Source organism: Candoia aspera, chromosome 5 (assembly GCF_035149785.1).
Source record: "Candoia aspera isolate rCanAsp1 chromosome 5, rCanAsp1.hap2, whole genome shotgun sequence".
Classification (NCBI taxonomy): domain Eukaryota; kingdom Metazoa; phylum Chordata; class Lepidosauria; order Squamata; family Boidae; genus Candoia; species Candoia aspera.
Window position 1 is genome coordinate 55,761,531 of NC_086157.1, and position 17,211 is coordinate 55,778,741.

At 38.2% G+C, this 17,211-nt stretch overlaps 1 protein-coding gene across 1 annotated transcript; it reads right to left on the reverse strand.

Annotated features, from left to right (window-relative positions):
* Positions 1-11,041: 11,041 nt before the first annotated feature.
* On the reverse strand, positions 11,042-15,086 carry RPL8 (ribosomal protein L8). The gene is made up of 5 exons (XM_063305244.1): positions 14,919-15,086; positions 14,252-14,393; positions 13,700-13,918; positions 12,411-12,526; positions 11,042-11,249 (listed from the first exon to the last, which is right to left on the reverse strand). Exons 1-5 carry the CDS (start codon positions 15,081-15,083, stop codon positions 11,091-11,093), a joined length of 801 nt encoding a protein of 266 aa, XP_063161314.1. The 5' UTR covers positions 15,084-15,086; the 3' UTR covers positions 11,042-11,090.
* Positions 15,087-17,211: the final 2,125 nt, after the last annotated feature.

The window sequence follows — 17,211 nt, forward strand, 5'->3', positions numbered from 1 at the left end:
ATAGAGGCATCTTAAATGAAATTGCACTTTAAAAACAAGCTGCAAAATGTTTGTGTTAGGTTTCATGTTTTATGGAAAGCATATTCCCTAGGTGGAATAATCTGATTAATTGTCCCAATATCACTTCTGTGTGTTCCACTGGAACTTGATTAAAATACTGTTTTGCTTTTTGGACAGTCCTGTTCATGTTCACTGGTTTGTTCAAAATAACTCCATGTACTGTTTATAAAGAAGATGGTAATATGACCAAATGTTATATGGCTAAATGTTTGTGCTATATAAAATAGACTATTACGGACATTGTTAACACAGGTTGTGCTAGGATTCACAGTCTTAAAAACTATTTTACCCCCCCCCAAAAAAAAAGACCCTACAAGAAATTCCTGCAAGAAATAAATACTTCAGAAAAATGCAAACATTTTTCTCTCAATGGAGATTATGGCAAATTGAAGAAAAATAATATAGGGCTGGTTCACACTTCTATGTGTACCATTTCATGATAGCCTTGTCAGGTGGTGATTTGTGTGTGACTGAGTCATAAATGTCTTGGCTAAAACATTTGCAGTTTTGCAATGATTTCTTTCCTAAGAATGAAAGAAGTTGGCAGAAGAGGATTTCTATCTCTTCCTGTTTCTTCTAATGGCCTTTCCTGAACTCACACAAGAATCCTCTGTCTGAATCGGAACTGTTTTCTCCTTTGTGTGTGAGTGCTCATCTCAAAATTCTCCCTCTAAGGAGAGAGTTGGGGAGGATGGGGAACATGTAGCTGAAACGTCCTTTTTTTCCCAGTTTTCTTTCACGATCAGTTTACCAAAACATACCAACCCATGTTTTTCAAGGGAATCTGTCCCAATAATCAGAAGCAAGTTGCTACATGTTGATCCTGTGATGTAGATTTATCTAGACATTTGGCCATAGGCTCGACTTTCTTTGGCTGGTTGAAACCATTAAAAGAGCAGAAAAGATTTTCCTTATTTTAAACTTCGAAACAAAATGGGATAAAATCTGTGTGTGCTCTGCCTTAGTTTCTCAACTTGCTTTTTTTTTTTAATTAGGCTTCATTTGTCAACTTATTAAAACCTTGCTGTAGCATTAGTAAGTATTATCGTAAACTAATTCTGGAATTTCCTATTTCTTGAGGATTTTTACACTGAATATCACTTTTTTTTTTTCCAAATCAAAACATTCCAGAAATTGTGCATTGAAGTAAGTTTGGATCATAATGGCTTCCTAGGTGCCTAAAAAACAAATACAAAGTTGGTGACTTGCTCTGCCAGAAAGCATGTACTTAGGTACAGGCCTAACTACAAATCAAGAAGTTTCCTGTTTGAATCTCTCATATGCTGAGATCTCATTAGAGGACCTCAGGAAGTTGTCATTTTTTTCAGCATCAGACTCTGTTGTTAATTTACTACAGTTGTATGCAAAAGTTCAGGCATCTTTGGTCAAATCCATCGTAAAGCTGAAAAAAGATTAAATATTTTCAGCAAGACAATGATCCAAAACACACCTCTGAATCAAATATGACATATTTAGAAAGAAAGCTTAAAAAATTGGAATGGTCTTCAAGGTCCCCAGGCATGAATATTATAAAAATCTGTGGGGAGATTTCAAACATGCAGTACATGCAAGGACATGCAATATGAGTTAGAGATGTTCTGCAAGGAAGGGGGGGAGAAATCCAAAAGTAAAAATGAGACTCAACTGACAAGAAAAATTGAAAGCTGTTAACTTCTGCCAAAGGAAATGCTAAAAAGCACTGACTGAAAGGAAGTCAGAATTTTTACAGCTGCCATGTTCATCGTTTTCTTATTCTGAATCTGTAAGCAACCACATAAAGAGTAAGTAGGGATTCAAACTACAGAAAGATGTGTTGAACTGAGGTGGTGTCAGCTTCTGTTCATTTAGGGATTCATCCAACCTACAATGTGACCACGGGGGCCTAAACTTGCTTACAACTGTCTTGATCCTTGTCAATGTAGTAACTCTGCCACCTGCATACAGTTTGGGGTTTCTCTGTTTTTGCTTTCTGATTTTTAATCTTTCTGTCAAGTGCTTTGCTGGGAGCAATTTGCATCAATGTATGTTCTATCCATCAACATTCCCTGGAAATACACTAGCATGGGCCAAGTCATTGACTGATGGTGGTAGCAATTCCATTTGCTGTGGCTGAAAATGAGTCTCTCGGTCATGGGGATATTTGTTGACTGTATCCTTTGTGGCCCGAGCCCAAATGCCAAATTGTATGTCAAGCAAATTATATGTGTGGATTTTCTAAAGATCTTTAATTCATTTTGTATTTTAAAAATCTAACAGTAATTCTAAAATGGATTAAACAGCTTTTGAGACACACACGCACGCACACACCTGCCTGTCACAATCATACCAAAAGTATTTGTTTAGTTCTGTTTGGTACTGCTTAATTTTCTGACGTTCCCTTTAAAAAGGAAAAGATGTATTTTCAGGATTTTACCATATTATTTTGGGGGTCAAATTGGATGGCATTTATACTGTTGTTTTGCTTTCCTAAAAATGCTATCTTTTTGGTGGCTCAGCCTTTTTCTTCTTTTTAAAAGTGCATCAGTTGCTCTTAGTGTAAACATCTAAATGTTCATTGCTACTAAATGTTTGCTGTACCTTGTTTTTTTAATTACTTTGACTGCTAAAGGATTCTCACGGTTCCTGCACATGCGCTTCCTGTATGCCTATTTTTTCTACACTGGCTTACCTCTGAACAATAATGCAATATTGGCTAATTTACCATTTTTTTCCAGTTTAAGTCTGTATTTGAATCTTACAAAATAGCTTACAGCTTTCTGTACAGTAATATGGTTGTTTGGCTGGCTTCTTAAAAGAGTAACTTTTTTTGAGTAGTAACTGTCTATACTGTAGCTCAGTAAAGTGCTTTCCTGGTAGGGTAGGCTCACTTGAAAAAGAGGTGAAAGGTCATGGGCTTCAGACTCATATCTTACAAAAGGGTCAGGCAAAGGTTCTACCCTTATGGATCAATTATCCATGTGAAAAGGAAGTGGCAGGACAGTTTATTGTAGAAACAGTTACCTTTTAGAAAAGATTAATTCCAAATCCTTAACAATTAGCATCTCTTTCTACATACTGGAATGCTTGTCACAGAGAGCTGTGATAACTGCTGGCTTTGTCATCCTATGTAGTGCTCTGATACAGCAAAGACTTAATAGTCCAGTGCTGTAAACGTGGATTCTCCTACTACAAGAATTTCCATGGTTAATTCCACAGGATCTAGAGAAATTTAAGTAAGGAACTGAAATTGAAAACCAATGAAGATGATAGTGACTACAGTTACAGAAATATTTCTCCTTTTGTTGCGATTAATTATTCCAAATATATTGCAATATCCTTTTTATTTTTAAATATTGAAACGTGGTTATGGTTTTCTTTTACCTTGGGAACCAAATGATGGAAAACTAAATGCTTTCTCAAACAGTAGTTCTTAAGTACATTCTCTTTTTTTTAAACCATTTTTACCTGACAAATGATTTAAGCCTCTGATGTTTTTGTATTGAAATACTAATTTTAAAAAAATGAATGGGCTAGATTTATTAGTGTTTTAATAAATCTCCTGTTTTCCTAACATGCATAGGTTCTTGCAACTAAAGTAGTTTGCTCAAATAATGCTGTCAATTTTGTTGAAGGACTGTTCTGAAAAGATGGAAACTTTGCTGCTTTGAACATTGTAACTTCTGATTTGCAAGTAGTAAGGCTGAGGCATAGAGGTGTGGAGCATTTAGTCCTCCAGATTTTGTTCACTGGTGATTCAGAACAGGGCCAGCTCAGTGAAGGATGCTAAGAGAAACATCTGGAGGGCCAGAGGGTCTGCAGCGTATCTGGTGTCCTCCTTTGGGCCTAGTGAGATGGGCAAAATAGACCTGTGTCACTCACACCTTGGGATTTCCCTTCCCCAGCCCTTCCTGCCTGCCTGTCCAGATACTTCCGGATTCCACTGGTTTTTGAGAGCCTGGGAGCAGGGAGCTGAACACATCATCTCAGTCCTGAAAGATGCTGTTTGGTTAAGGAAGGGGGCTTAAGTGTTACATCTCTTTCCCCACAAGAAAGTTATGTTTTTTAATTCTCATCCTTTTCATTAGCAGACTAATAGAAATACTTTGCACAAGACATTGGGGCTATACATCTCATTGTAATCAAAAGATACCTCATATTAAGTTGTATGTTCTCTTTGCAGCAAATTCAGTGTAACAGCATTTGAATTTCCATTTGCCGTTCATACAATTTGCTGCCCTAGAATGTCTTCTGCTTCACTATACTACCTATAATTTTAAATTTCCAATAAAAGGGCTACAGCATTGTAGTGTATTTGCTAGTATGTTATTGCAGGATACCGCCCTATCTCCCTCACACACACACTAATACAAACACACATGTTAAGTCATAATTACAGTATATAAATCAGTGTAAATTTATAAGCACAAAGTTGTTAAAATTTTGCTAGCTGGAAGAACACATAACTTGACTCAGTTAAGTGATATCTCCCAAGTCTAAAACTGAAATAGACTAGTATATTCATCACCATTATTCTCTGAAGGATTCATCTTCTAAACTCTGAAGAGGATCATAAAACTAATCTAGATGACATTTGCTCTCTTGTAATTCTACAGCAGCCTTTTTCAAACTGGTCCTTTCCAGATGTGACTACTATTCCCAGAATGTCCTGACAAATTGAGACGAGCTGATCATGCTGGCTGGGAACTCTGGGAGTTGAAGGCCAATACATCTGAAATACATCAGAATTGGATAAGACTGTCTTGAATCTTTGAACTGGACTTGGCAAGTTAAAGAGCTGAATATAAGCTGTTATGTTTCCTTAGCCAGCAGGGGAATGGAACAGACAGCAAAGAATGAACTCTTCATCTTCAGGTTGAAGGCAGGTCAATGAGTTGGAGGTGCAAGAGTTCTACAAAGCTGTAAAATCCATGAAAAATGTTTCATGGATGTTACTAGGGATTGCAAACTGTTGCATGTAGATAAAAAGCATTTTGGATATTCGAATATGGCGGGCTTGAATTCTAGGATGGTGGTTAGAAAGGAAGTATGGAAAAGGCACTGAGATTACTGGGAATATAAGCCATGCAGAAGAAGAGAGGGGTGAGGTGCATCAGCCTTCTCCTACTTGCCCTGTAAGACCACCCTAGATTTTTTTTCAGCTCTATTTCTGACCCACCTTGTGTTTGTTTAAGGTCCAAAATGCATTTCCCAACTCCAGCACAACCTAGATGTTATAGTGTAGAAGGGGAAGACAGTGGATGGGGAGATTAAAAAAAGTTACAGTACTGGAATGTCTTTGGAAGAGTAGAGGTCAGTCTGGTGAGCTTTTGTCCATAGATTCAAGACCTCATTCAGTGATATCTATTATGTCAGTCATTTACTATGCAATGCAAGGACTGCAGACATCATGGCATCCACTAACTCCACCTTTAAAGTATTGTTTTTAAGGTTGATGTCTACAGTTATGGTATCCCCATGCTGCTTCTGCTTTCAAATTAAAAATCTATTTGTATTTCTGCCCAGCTAAGCAGTAGCACCCAGCTAATCAATCCTGACTGTTCCCAAGAAGAGAAGCAGTGTTGGACATAGACAAGTTTTGGAAATCTCAGACCTATAGCTTGGACTTGGAAATCTAAAAAAAAAAAAATGTTCTGGAGAAGGCAATGGTGAAGCACATCTGCATTTTTGCCAAGAAAATGATGTAGTGCAAGGGGTCAGGTTCATGCAAAATAATCTTTTTTTTTAAGCTATACATAATTCTTGTTCTGTAGCTTCCTTTTGTGAAACGTGTAGTACTTTTTCCACATCTGTGTAAAAAATGCACCATTTTGCTAACTTTAAATTGAGCTTTACAAAAGATTTAAAATTTGAAATGTTGATCTCAAAATGGGTAGTTGCAACCTTACTACAAATATTCTGAAATCAAAAATGGACTGAGCTGAAATACTAATAGCAACTGTTTTGGACTCGAAGTACTTCAAATAATAGCTCTACTCCTTTTTAAAAAAATTGTTAAGAATTACAAATAGAAAGAATGAAAGCTTATAAAAACTACAAAAAAATACAAAAAGAAAAATACAAAAAAGGAAAAAAATCGGAATAAGAGAAAAAAGAAAAAAGTAACTTCCCCCTTCATCCCAGCAAGTAAAAACAATTTTAATATCATATCACCATCTCTAAATACAACATATACTCTCTTCACCCATCTCTTCACTCATCACTTAACTAAAAAACAGAATCCAAACGCCTTGTCCTTCTTTCCTTGTCAGCTGAAGTCTGGTAAGGGAAACCAGATATAACTAATTTTCTATTTTAACCTTGATCAAAAATGCCAACCCTGTATTCCTTTCCTGAATTGTTAGCACTCTTAATTTTTAACCCCTTCAAATATAGTCCCAGAGTTTGTTTTCTGTTCATCCTTTTTTTAACCCAAGAAGCTTTCAAAGCTTTAACAGACCTTTTTTGTACATACAATAAGTAAAGTTTGTCTTTTTTTAATGGCTTCTCATAAAGTATTTCAAGACTTTAACAGAGTCTGTAAGTCTTCTGTAAATCCAGTAAGAAAGTTATCCAAATCACTTTTCTGGTTTAATAATTGTAGTGAACATCCATCAGTTTCATTTGTGTAACCAGTACATCTTTCTCCATATCCTTCTCATTGCTTGACACATTTAAGTCCACATTCTGATTGATTGCAGAGTTATTCATTGTAGCTTATTCTTCTTCTGTAACTTCATTGACATGTGATCTGTCTATCATGTCAAGTAATTTTGAGGACCAATATTCAAAAACATCCCATATGGTTTGTTGCTCCATTCTTTAATTCTTTGTTAACAAAATGAATGTATTACCCTCTAGCTCCCTCTAGCGTCAAGCCTTCAAGGTCCCATTGTCATGTTTCTTCTTAAAAGAACCCAACAATTGCCATTTCCTGAGGGAGGAATTCTTCTAATTAATTCAAAACTATAATACCAAATCCATCTGGGCCCTTAATCCGTTGTTAATTTTCAAAAATCCATATTCTAAGCACCCTTTTGCTGTGTAATCCAAAAATAATATTTTTCCAAACCTTTTAAAATCATACGTAAACCATCTTTCTCCAAAGACAAGGCAACTCACCCAATTACAGTGAAACATTGTCAATCTGAAGGGTCTTAATCTTTCCAGTACAGTTTAAAAAATTTTTAAAAAAGTGATTAAGAAATGAGGCTCGGTTGAGTTTTATGTCTTAAGGCACTTGTAATGCAAACCCAAGTAAGAAAGGAAGAAGGCCAAAGTGGGTATCACTACCCTTCTTAGCAGAGAACTTCAGTTCAGCATTGCTTTGCTCCCTCCCTTAGACTGTTTTGTTTTACCTGTGTTATTAAAAATTAAAGGAATTGAAACTGCTTTTTAATATATATTATTCCCACTGTGCACTTGGATCCAAATCAAAGCACAATTGGGCTGTATACAACCTACATAGGGAATTGCTCCTCCCATTATTCTTCTGTGATAATCATGATCGGAAGAGATTTGAATGCAAGTTTAGGTACAAATGAATCCGTTCTTTTTCATCGATAGAAATGGAACACTTATCTGGTGAATCAGCAGAACCCTGTCTTCCAAGGTAGGGAGACAAAAGATACAACCTGTAATGTCACAGGTCTGGGTGTGAAGCAAATGGCCAACCAATCGGGCTAGCTGAATATATCTTCTGGGGAAGAGGTGGGGAGTTTACTGTGGAATTTTGGTTGGTATCTCATAATGCCAGTTTTTCTAGCTAACCTAGTGGTAGATGTTGGGATTATCAGGGGTCAACTCAGCATTGTCTCATAAGCATAAAGGGGTCTTTCTAAGTAAACACATCTCTGTTGTGCTTGTGGGATGTCATGTGGGTCACCTGATTTCCACTTCCTCCTCCTCCTCAGGTCTGGGGTTTAATAATCTCCATTATCCCTTGGGCACACCTGCAAGCAGGAGGTATTGCAGAATGCAGCTCTCATCCTCTTGCTTGCACACAGACTTTCTATTTGCATAGAAAGTGTCTACAAAGAACCAGTGATGAATAAGTGCTTTCTACTATGAATCTACTTGTATCCAGATCTACTGAATAAATGTAAGCTACCTTTTTTTTCTCTTCATCTAACTACTGTGTGAAGCCTGAATTTATTTTCTGAATGTAATTAAGCTTAATGTGCAAGGGTTTTTTTGGTTCACGCTTCTACTTTGCAAGATTGTTGTTAGCTTCTTGGAGTTCTTTTATTAACCTTTAAAAACTCCATCAGTAGAACCACGGTCACCCTGAAGATCCAACCAGACTGAAAGAGCGAAAACAAAATTTGTCCCAGCCTTAGAGACTGCAGATATTATGACATGCATTAAATGAAATGAAAGAACAACAGGATATTTAACCACATGGCTTAATTCTAGATCTGCATTAGAAATCCAACAGCACAATACTGAGATTTGACAAGCTCCCATAGAGTGATATGAGCAACTCCACACCACCTCCTTCTCTGTATTAGACTCTTGGCTACTGGTCTCCCTTTTAGAAGTGGTTAGTTACAAAATTTCTTTGGCTAGGAAAGGCCCCAGGCTGTGATTGCATCTCACCTGAGTTCATCAAGATGCATTCTGACTGGTGGGTACATCTTTATTTACTGTATATACATTGACCAAACAGGAAATATCTACAAGGACTGGAAGAGGGAGATAGTTGTGCCTATTAACAAGATATGCAATAAAGGGATGCATCTATTTAGAGATCTATTAGCCCTTTGAATGTAATAGCCACTTTATGCTAAGACACCTGAATCAAAAATTACAGGGCTGGCTGAATTCTGAAGAAATCTTCAGACCAGGGTTTCTTAACCAGGGTTCTGTGGAACCCTAGAGATCCATGAGAAGTCACTAGGGGTTCCCTGGGAGATCACAATTTATTTAAAAAAATATTTCAAATTCAGGCAACTTCACATTAAAGAGGGAAGTTTCATTCTTTATTTTTAGTTTAAGGACACTGTTAATGCATATATACAGGCCTGCCCATGAAATGAATGTAATAATTTTGTAACTTCTGGCCTATATTTGAGCCTGAATGTGCAGATTCCCCGAGGCCTGAAAAATATTTCAAGGGATCCTCCAGGGTCAAAAGGTTGAGAAAGGCTGCTTTAGACTGCAACAAGCAGTATTTCAAATAGGCCAGCCCCAATAGAACAGGATTTCAATGGTGGGCTACACTTTTGTGTTGTACCACCTGATAAATACATCTATAAAATTAGATCTGCTTTATATGTGGCCTGTCTTGACTTTAATTTAGTGTTTGCTTTGAAACCTCGAACCCTCTTATGTGTACAGAATCATAGATGACCTATGGGACAACAGTTACCAAAATATGGTTTAAGTTCAGGACAAGAAGAAAACAAACCAGCTCCGCCTTAACTCTCACGAATATAAAAGGGAGGCGGGGAAAGAAAATGCTGTCAAGCTTTAAAGATTATTACTAAAGCGCTTATCAATCAAGTAAGTAAAGGTAAAGGTTTCCCTTGACATTAAGTCCAGTCGTGTCCAACTCTAGGGGGCGGTGCTCATCTCCGTTTCAAAGCCAAAGAGTCGGCGTTTGTCTGTAGACACTTCCCTGGTCATGTGGCCGGGATGACTAAATGGAACGCCGTTACTGGCAGGAGCTGGGACTAGCAACGGGAGCTCACCCCGTTACGCGGATTCGAACCGCCGACCTTCCGATCGGCAAGCTCAGCAGCTTAACCCGCAGCACCACCGCGTGTCCCTATCAATCAAGTAGTGCTCCATTTATTACTTGTGGAGCCTGTTTCCAGACCTGGCCTACCCTTAAGGACTGACATTTGGGGAAAAACTGCAAAATACTAATAAGACATTCAGTATTTTTAATTTGGAATTTGTATATAAATATATCCCTCCAAGTGAAGTCCCAAAGGAGTACTTACAGAGTGTACCAACTACAAAAAGAGTGCAGCAGAACTGCATTCTGGCCCAGGCCTTGTTATTAGACATGTAACTGCATGCCATGAGGTCCTGGAAAGCTCACTACAATACATCAAGGAAACAGTAGCTAAATGGCTTTCAGATTTTTGTACCAGAGTTTGTACCTCAGATCTTAAATCTTTTTGAGGCCAAAGCCCTGGCCAGATTTTACATGCATTACAGGTTGGGCTTCACCCCTTAGAGGTCATACAAGCTACATTTTTCAGGTCCATCTTCTGCTTCTAAAAGCATCCCTAATGTAGCTCTCAGGCAGGGATGCCTCAGATTGAATATAGGATTTGAGAGGTTACTAGTGTCCTACTGGCTGAAGCTATGTTTTTCTTGTAACAGAGGAAAATAAATTCCGTTGGATTAACCAAAGATTACCTTCTTTCTGCCGGCTAAAATCAAGCCAAAAAGATTACATTTATCAAAGACTGGAGGACACAGAACTTCAAACCAAATTTGGCTCCTTAATACGGAGTTTCAGAATACCAATTACTACAAAAACATGGAAACCTACGTACTATCAGAGCACACAAACTTCTCTCAGCTTAAGAAAGTAACTTTTTCAAGCAAGGCATAACATCTCACCCAAAGCCCTTTTAAGAGGTAGATATAATAAAGTCACTGTATCCCTACAATTTTAATAGAGATGTTACAAATTTTAGCAAGCATCCATCTTCCAGCAATTTCCAGAAAGAACAGAAAAGTTTTACACTAAACTTCTTTTATCTGATACCAATCAAGGTAAAACAAGAAACATAACCAAATACAGTCTGGCTGCAGTGAAAAGGCAGCAACTGATGTCTTCATTGGATTCATATTACCTGATCTTTTAGCTGATATTTTAGTACTGTGCACTTTCCTGGGTGGATTGTGACATATTTGTCTCCTTTTCCTGTTTTGGATGCTTCTCTGGTCTTTGATCGTATATAAATATAGTCTAGTTTCTAGAACAATTCAAGTATAAAATTGCTTGGTGGAAGCTATTATTTCTAAAATGAATTCTCATGCTCCATTTTTTTAACCAGATGGCATTTATTTATGAATATAGTAAAGTGAAGAATTTAATTCTCCTTCTCTTGCACTGTCTTTGTCCCACGGAGTCTACCGGTACGTCGAGCTGCAATAAGACCAACCTTGCGACCAGCAGGAGCATCCCTCCTGATAGTCGAAGGCTTACCAATGTGCTGATGGTTACCACCACCAAAGGGATGTTCGACAGGCTGGGAAAGAAAAGCAATCAAAGTCAAGAGCAGAACAGGAAGTTATTTCAAATACCAAAGGAACTTAATTAAAACTCTCGTTAGGCAAATGACGTTACTGCTAATGTTACCAAATTGAAAACAAAAGATTCTGAGAACATCTTGCCCATTCTGAGCAAGAACTGGCGTATCAACTTTCAAGAAATGGTCTTTCAAGAAGATAATGTAGTATCATCTCTTGCTTTCTGCTTTTAAAATGTTAAATTAATAGCCATGTATTAGCTTTGATCTGAATGTTGTACTGCCATTTTATATTATAATTTATATTGTATTATATTACCATTTGGGACTTTAAAGTGTTGCAGATAATCTATCAGGTATTTATAGTGTAGGTATGGCGTTCCATATAAAATACTAGCTATGAGTAAAGGTTTAAAATAAAGTATGAACATTCAAGTTGTATCAGCAATGTCACCTTTAGATTTGAGGGAGGAGACACTTAGCTAAGCCATAACCAACCTTTCCTAGAACTATTGTGAAAAGTCTTCTCCTCTATTTTCCTCCTCCCTGCCCATTCAATTTTCTTTTTATCTTCATCACCAAATCACCTAATTTAAAATAAGGGATGTGCAGTGCTTCAGAGGTGGCACCTTCTTAAAAAAGCTCTATCATTTCTTGCCTCACATAGTAGTAGAGGAATCCCAAGAAAACATGCATTTGAGATAAGGTGCCAATAGTATGCAGACAGATGCCTAGGGGAGTTCTGCCCAAAGTTTATGACCTTTTTTCCTGGTAATTGATGGCAAAAGAGCTTTTTGAGCAGGATTGGTCTAAAGAGGATAGCAGCAGGTCTAAGTCAATTTTTGTGCTGAAGACTAAGCCCAGATCATCTCCACAGAGAAGGGCAAAAAGCTCCCTATCACCAACTTTAACTGGAAAAAACATTTCTCCCTTCAAGACCAACACAAGATTATGTATAAAAAGACTGAATAACTTCGTAGTATTTGCATGTATTCCTGGGCTTGCTAACATGCAAACCCAAGAAAAAATGCAGCTTTTTAAAGGAGATGTTGACAGGTTCCATGTACATGCCCATGTCCCCTCCTTTATTTTTTAGTAATCAATCTAGTAAATAAACAAAAAGGAAACTATATTAGCATGATAAATACAAGAACTACTTACGTTCATAGCCACACCACGGACTCGTGGCCAGCAATTTCTCTTTGCTTTGTATTTGTGGTAGGCCCGTCCAGCCTTCAGGATGGGTTTATCAATACGACCACCACCAGCAACAATACCTAGACAAAAATGCAGTACAATTACCAGAAAAGATCACCTCTAATGATAATCTTTTTTGCAAATACTTACTAAATTCAAAACCTGCTTAATTTGTCATATTAAATAGCTAAGGTTACATTCTTGCTTTGGATGTTTGCCAGAGGTCAGTGCTATTGGTCTGTCAGTTGTAGATTTGTCTGATTTAATAAGAATCTTTTAAAAATCACTAATTTATCAAACCTTTTAGATGTGATGTCAAAGTATTAGAGTCCCACCAAAAGCAACTGATTATAATAGTTGTTTCTAGTTGCATGGAGCAACTCCTTAGTTAGCACAATACATTCCCCCCCCCCACAAAAAGCCTTCTTAAATGTACATCATAGGAACAATGTACTAAACAAGTATATTTTACAGAATTCATGGAAACGGCATTTTCAAGTGATGAATTGTATTTTATCAAGTGGCAAGTAATTTAGTAGTGCATTAAATAGGAGTAAAAACTCAAAATGGTTATAGCATCTCATCAGAACAGCCCTGCAGCTGAGCATTCTGGGTCACAGTGGCCAACTGGACATATTCAGGACACTCACAAGAGCTGGACTGCAAAGCAATAGCTTCCCTCTAGTGGCTCTTCCCAGCAACCAGCATACAAGGCCTACTTCAAGCGTTTATAAACACCTCACTGTAGCTCATGCATGAAGTGCTATCCTCAGGCAGATTATACACCTGCAGTTACAGAGGAAAACCTAACTCACACACCTAATAATCTTGCAATGCAACACGCTGTCTGCTACCAGCAACACTTGTTTTGCCTGTATTAAAATTTATACAAAGACTACTTAGATCCAATGGACATTTAGATGCCAATACTATAATTATTTCAATACCCTTTACTGCTGACCCAAAGTTACCACTATGCCTCAAATATCAAGCCCTCTCATATTAACTGAAGAGATCTTAGATTTCTACAGCAGTTTTACAACTGTCTGTTGTAAGTTTCTGCTTGCACTTTTTTCTTTTATGATCAGTACTTCATCATACTAAAACAACTATTTCCTAAGATAGGAAATGACCATAACATTTCCATAATCTTTATAGTGCAGGCACCAGGCCGTGTTGTCATAGTCCAAACTTTAGATATTACAGATTTTAGCCAAACATTTCGGTTCAGGAGGCTTAGGGATAATATTTACCAACAACTGCTCTGTTTGCAGAGGAGATCACCTTCTTGGATCCAGAAGGCAGCTTCACCCTGGTTTTCTTGGTTTCAGGATTGTGGGAGATAACGGTGGCGTAGTTTCCAGAGGCACGAGCTAGTTTTCCACGATCTCCAGGCTTCTCTTCAAGACAGCAGACGATGGTGCCTTCCGGCATTGTTCCAACGGGCAGGACGTTGCCAATGTTGAGCTGAGCTGAAAGGGAAGTATTTGCATGTATGAAGATGCTTTTTGAAATACAACCACCTTCTGGTTACCCAGGGGGGAAGGGTCATGTGAATCTACAGCAACAAAATAGTTAGCAAGTCTGGTAGCATCTTCCAGATTAAGGGCGTAACCTTTGGAGAGCAGCAGTTCACTTCACTGGATGCTCATGACAGCTTATGCCCTAACAAAGATGACTGGCCTGGAAATTGCTGCCAGACTTTGTCTATTTTCTATTTCGGGGTATTTCTCTCAAATACCAACTTTTCAAAGGGTGCAGATGTTACAACAAAATATAAATGGTCACCAATTGTCTCTACCCACCTTTCTTGCCACAGTAAACAAATTGTCCAGTGTGGATGCCCTCAGCTGCAATGAACAATTCTGTTCGCTTCTTAAACCTATATGGATCACGAAAAACAACCTTGGCAAGAGGAGCTCCTCGACCAGGATCATGAATGATGTCCTAGAGAAATGTAATTAAAACTTGAGAAGTGTATGGCTTCAAATGTGCAATTAACAATATTGTAATTTTACTTACAGAAATATTTACTTGTGCATTTGCAGCTCAAAACATTAAGTGTTCAAGAAGACAACTTGTATACCTACAAAGTAATATTACAAGGCCATAGAACCTAAGAAATACTTCAGGTGCCATGTATTTAACACCCATACTGCAATGATTGCATTAGACAAGGTGTGTGTGTGTAAGATTTAGATACATTTTTACATTCCTTGCTCCAGACATTGTTTATTGTTATATTTTACTAAGAACTTTAATATTTTTAGTTCTTGTACAACACTCAAGACTTTTCAATCCAACCATCACCTAAAAAAAACCTGAAGCCTGTATTTTCTTTGATTTTAAACAAACTATCAATCTGTAAATCTGTTCTCTTGGTATTTAGTTACCTTTTGATTAGTAAAAACTGTTTTTAAATTTTAATAAAATGCATGTGGTTTCATAGCAACTCCACAACTTGATACTTGCCTTTACAATGCCCTTGATGTAGCCATGTCTTTCAGCAAAGTCAACAGCCCTCAGCTTTGCTGCACCCTTTCTGTGCTTCACATGGGCCCTGAATACAGAACCTGCACCTTTTCTTTGACCTCGTATTACACGGCCCATTGTGCACTGAAAAATAATTGGTATCATATTTATTTAGGATTTTTTTTTCTTTAAGGACAAACCCAGTATTTAATACATACTGTAACATCATTAAAATAAAACCTGTATTGAGTTAAGCTCCTGATGACAACATAAATAAGTCCACATGTAGCTCTGGAAATTCACTGTGTGACTTTAAGCCAGTCACTCTCTTTCAATCCTATTTACCTCATAGGGTTGCTGTTGTGGGGATAAAATTAAAGATTTCTATGTAACCACCTTGAACTCTTGGAGAAAAGCAGAGTATACATTGAGTAAACAGATCAATATGGAAGTAGTTTACCAATTCTTTCTTCAAGGATATTTTGGCCTTCCAATCTTGTCTACTGTCTGGGCTTTCCTGTTGTTTTTCTTCCTAAGTGGTAGTTCGTTCTAACCCTGCTTAGTTTTCTCGAGATCAGCCAAGTGCTGATCATGCAGTGACCATATACCAATATCAGCTGCAATGCTATCCATAACTCAGTTTAAATGTTCCCTCTACCTAGCATTCAATTTTTATAAAAAAAAAATTTCAATTAGTACAATATGCAAAGTTTTCTCTTTCTGCACCTTCACTCTCAGTGATTAAACCAAACCTGAAAGAATTGTGGTCCTTTCTAGTCCGATCCATTTATCATGTATGCATCCCTTAAACCTCTATTTAAAAACATTCAGGGAGTTAATCTATCATTGGGTTTTTTTTAAAACATAAGACTAATTTTTTCAGAGTTCCAATTCATTCTGGGTAAGAAACAAGTGAAAATGTAACATTCTATTAGTGGATGTCCATTTGGATTTTTCTCTTCTTCCTGAACACGTAACCCCACCTCCCCAATAAGTTGCTCTTTGTAATCCTCAACCTTGCTGAGAGCAGAACGGGTGATTTTGAGAGCAGATGGAGAGAGAAGTGGGGAAAATCAGGCACCCCTCCTTCCGTTGGCAGAAGGCACTCTGAGCAAGTGAACTTAGCAGAAACTCTGGGTTTCTTTTCTATTTTAGCTTAAAGGAGCTCTTCATATGCAGTAGCAATACGAAGATATCTGAAAATGGAATGTAAATTATGATAAAAAAGGTAAAAAGATGATGAGCAGAGGATCAGTTATGAATTATCATCAAATAACTGACAGCTGAAAAGATGGCATGCTGTACATTAAGTGTTCCAAAAAACAGCTTATTGATCGGAACGAGAGCAAAAAAAAAAAAAAAGGGTGAGGAGCAACTTCCTACAGTATATTATCAACTTCTAAAGACATCAGAAACAGAAAAGCTCCTGGCCACAGTCCTCCAATTTTGCTCGTGGCCCAAGAGGACTGGGGCTCACTTGCCGCGGAAAGAAAACTATTAGCTACAGAGAGCTCGAAAGCGCCCCCTCCGCTCTTAAAAGTTCGACAAGGAGGTAAGCAGATCAATAACGCTCAGAGGGGGCCAAGGGGGGGGCCACGGAGATCCGATGGAGAGGGATACTCTTGAACGGCTTCCCCAAACCCGAAACACCTCTTACCTCTGCCGGAGCCTGCCCCAGGAAAAGGAAAGCTACGGTGATGACGGCATTACAAAGTCCTTCCGGCCAAGGCGGAAAACGGTGACCCAAGACGTCTCGAAAGCCTGTTGGGTAATGTAGTTCTGGTACCCGGGAATCTGAATTCGCTCGTGCCTGGTCGTTTAAGTCTTCCGCGACGTGCTGGGCGCATTCCGCTTGGGTTTCGCGTAGGGCGCTTGTTCTGTCTGTTTTCCATTATTTCCCGTTGCAGGAGCTAAAGGACATTACTTCCCTTACTTACGTATTTATCGTGTTTGTTTATTCAGTTTCGAGGCTGCCTGACTCCACAGGGACTCTGGGAGGCTTACAGATAAAAATTAAAAGAAAACAAAATATACCAAGAAAAAAGAAGACAATTGACAGGAGACCGAAACTCTAAAAGCAAAGGGGCTCGATCCTCACCCTAGCCCAGGTCTTAAGCAGTTTGCAGAATTCAGAAGGGTGGGAGCAGTACGAATCTCCGGGGGGATATCATTCCACAGTCAAGGGCCATCATGGAGAAGGCACACTTCCTAGGTCCCTCAAAATGACACTGCGCAGCTGATGGGACCTGGGCCGTGCCCACTCCAAGTGACCTGACTGGAGTGAGGAAACATA

Coding starts and splice junctions, on each gene's coding strand:
- RPL8 (XM_063305244.1), bottom strand. CDS start 15,083: ATGATACCAATTATTTTTCAGTGCACAATGGGCCGTGTAATACGAGGT. Junction 13,919..14,251: donor TGTTTACTGTGGCAAGAAAG/GTGGGTAGAGAC, acceptor CTTCCCTTTCAG/CTCAGCTCAACATTGGCAAC. Junction 12,527..13,699: donor TGCAAACAGAGCAGTTGTTG/GTAAATATTATC, acceptor ATTTTTGTCTAG/GTATTGTTGCTGGTGGTGGT.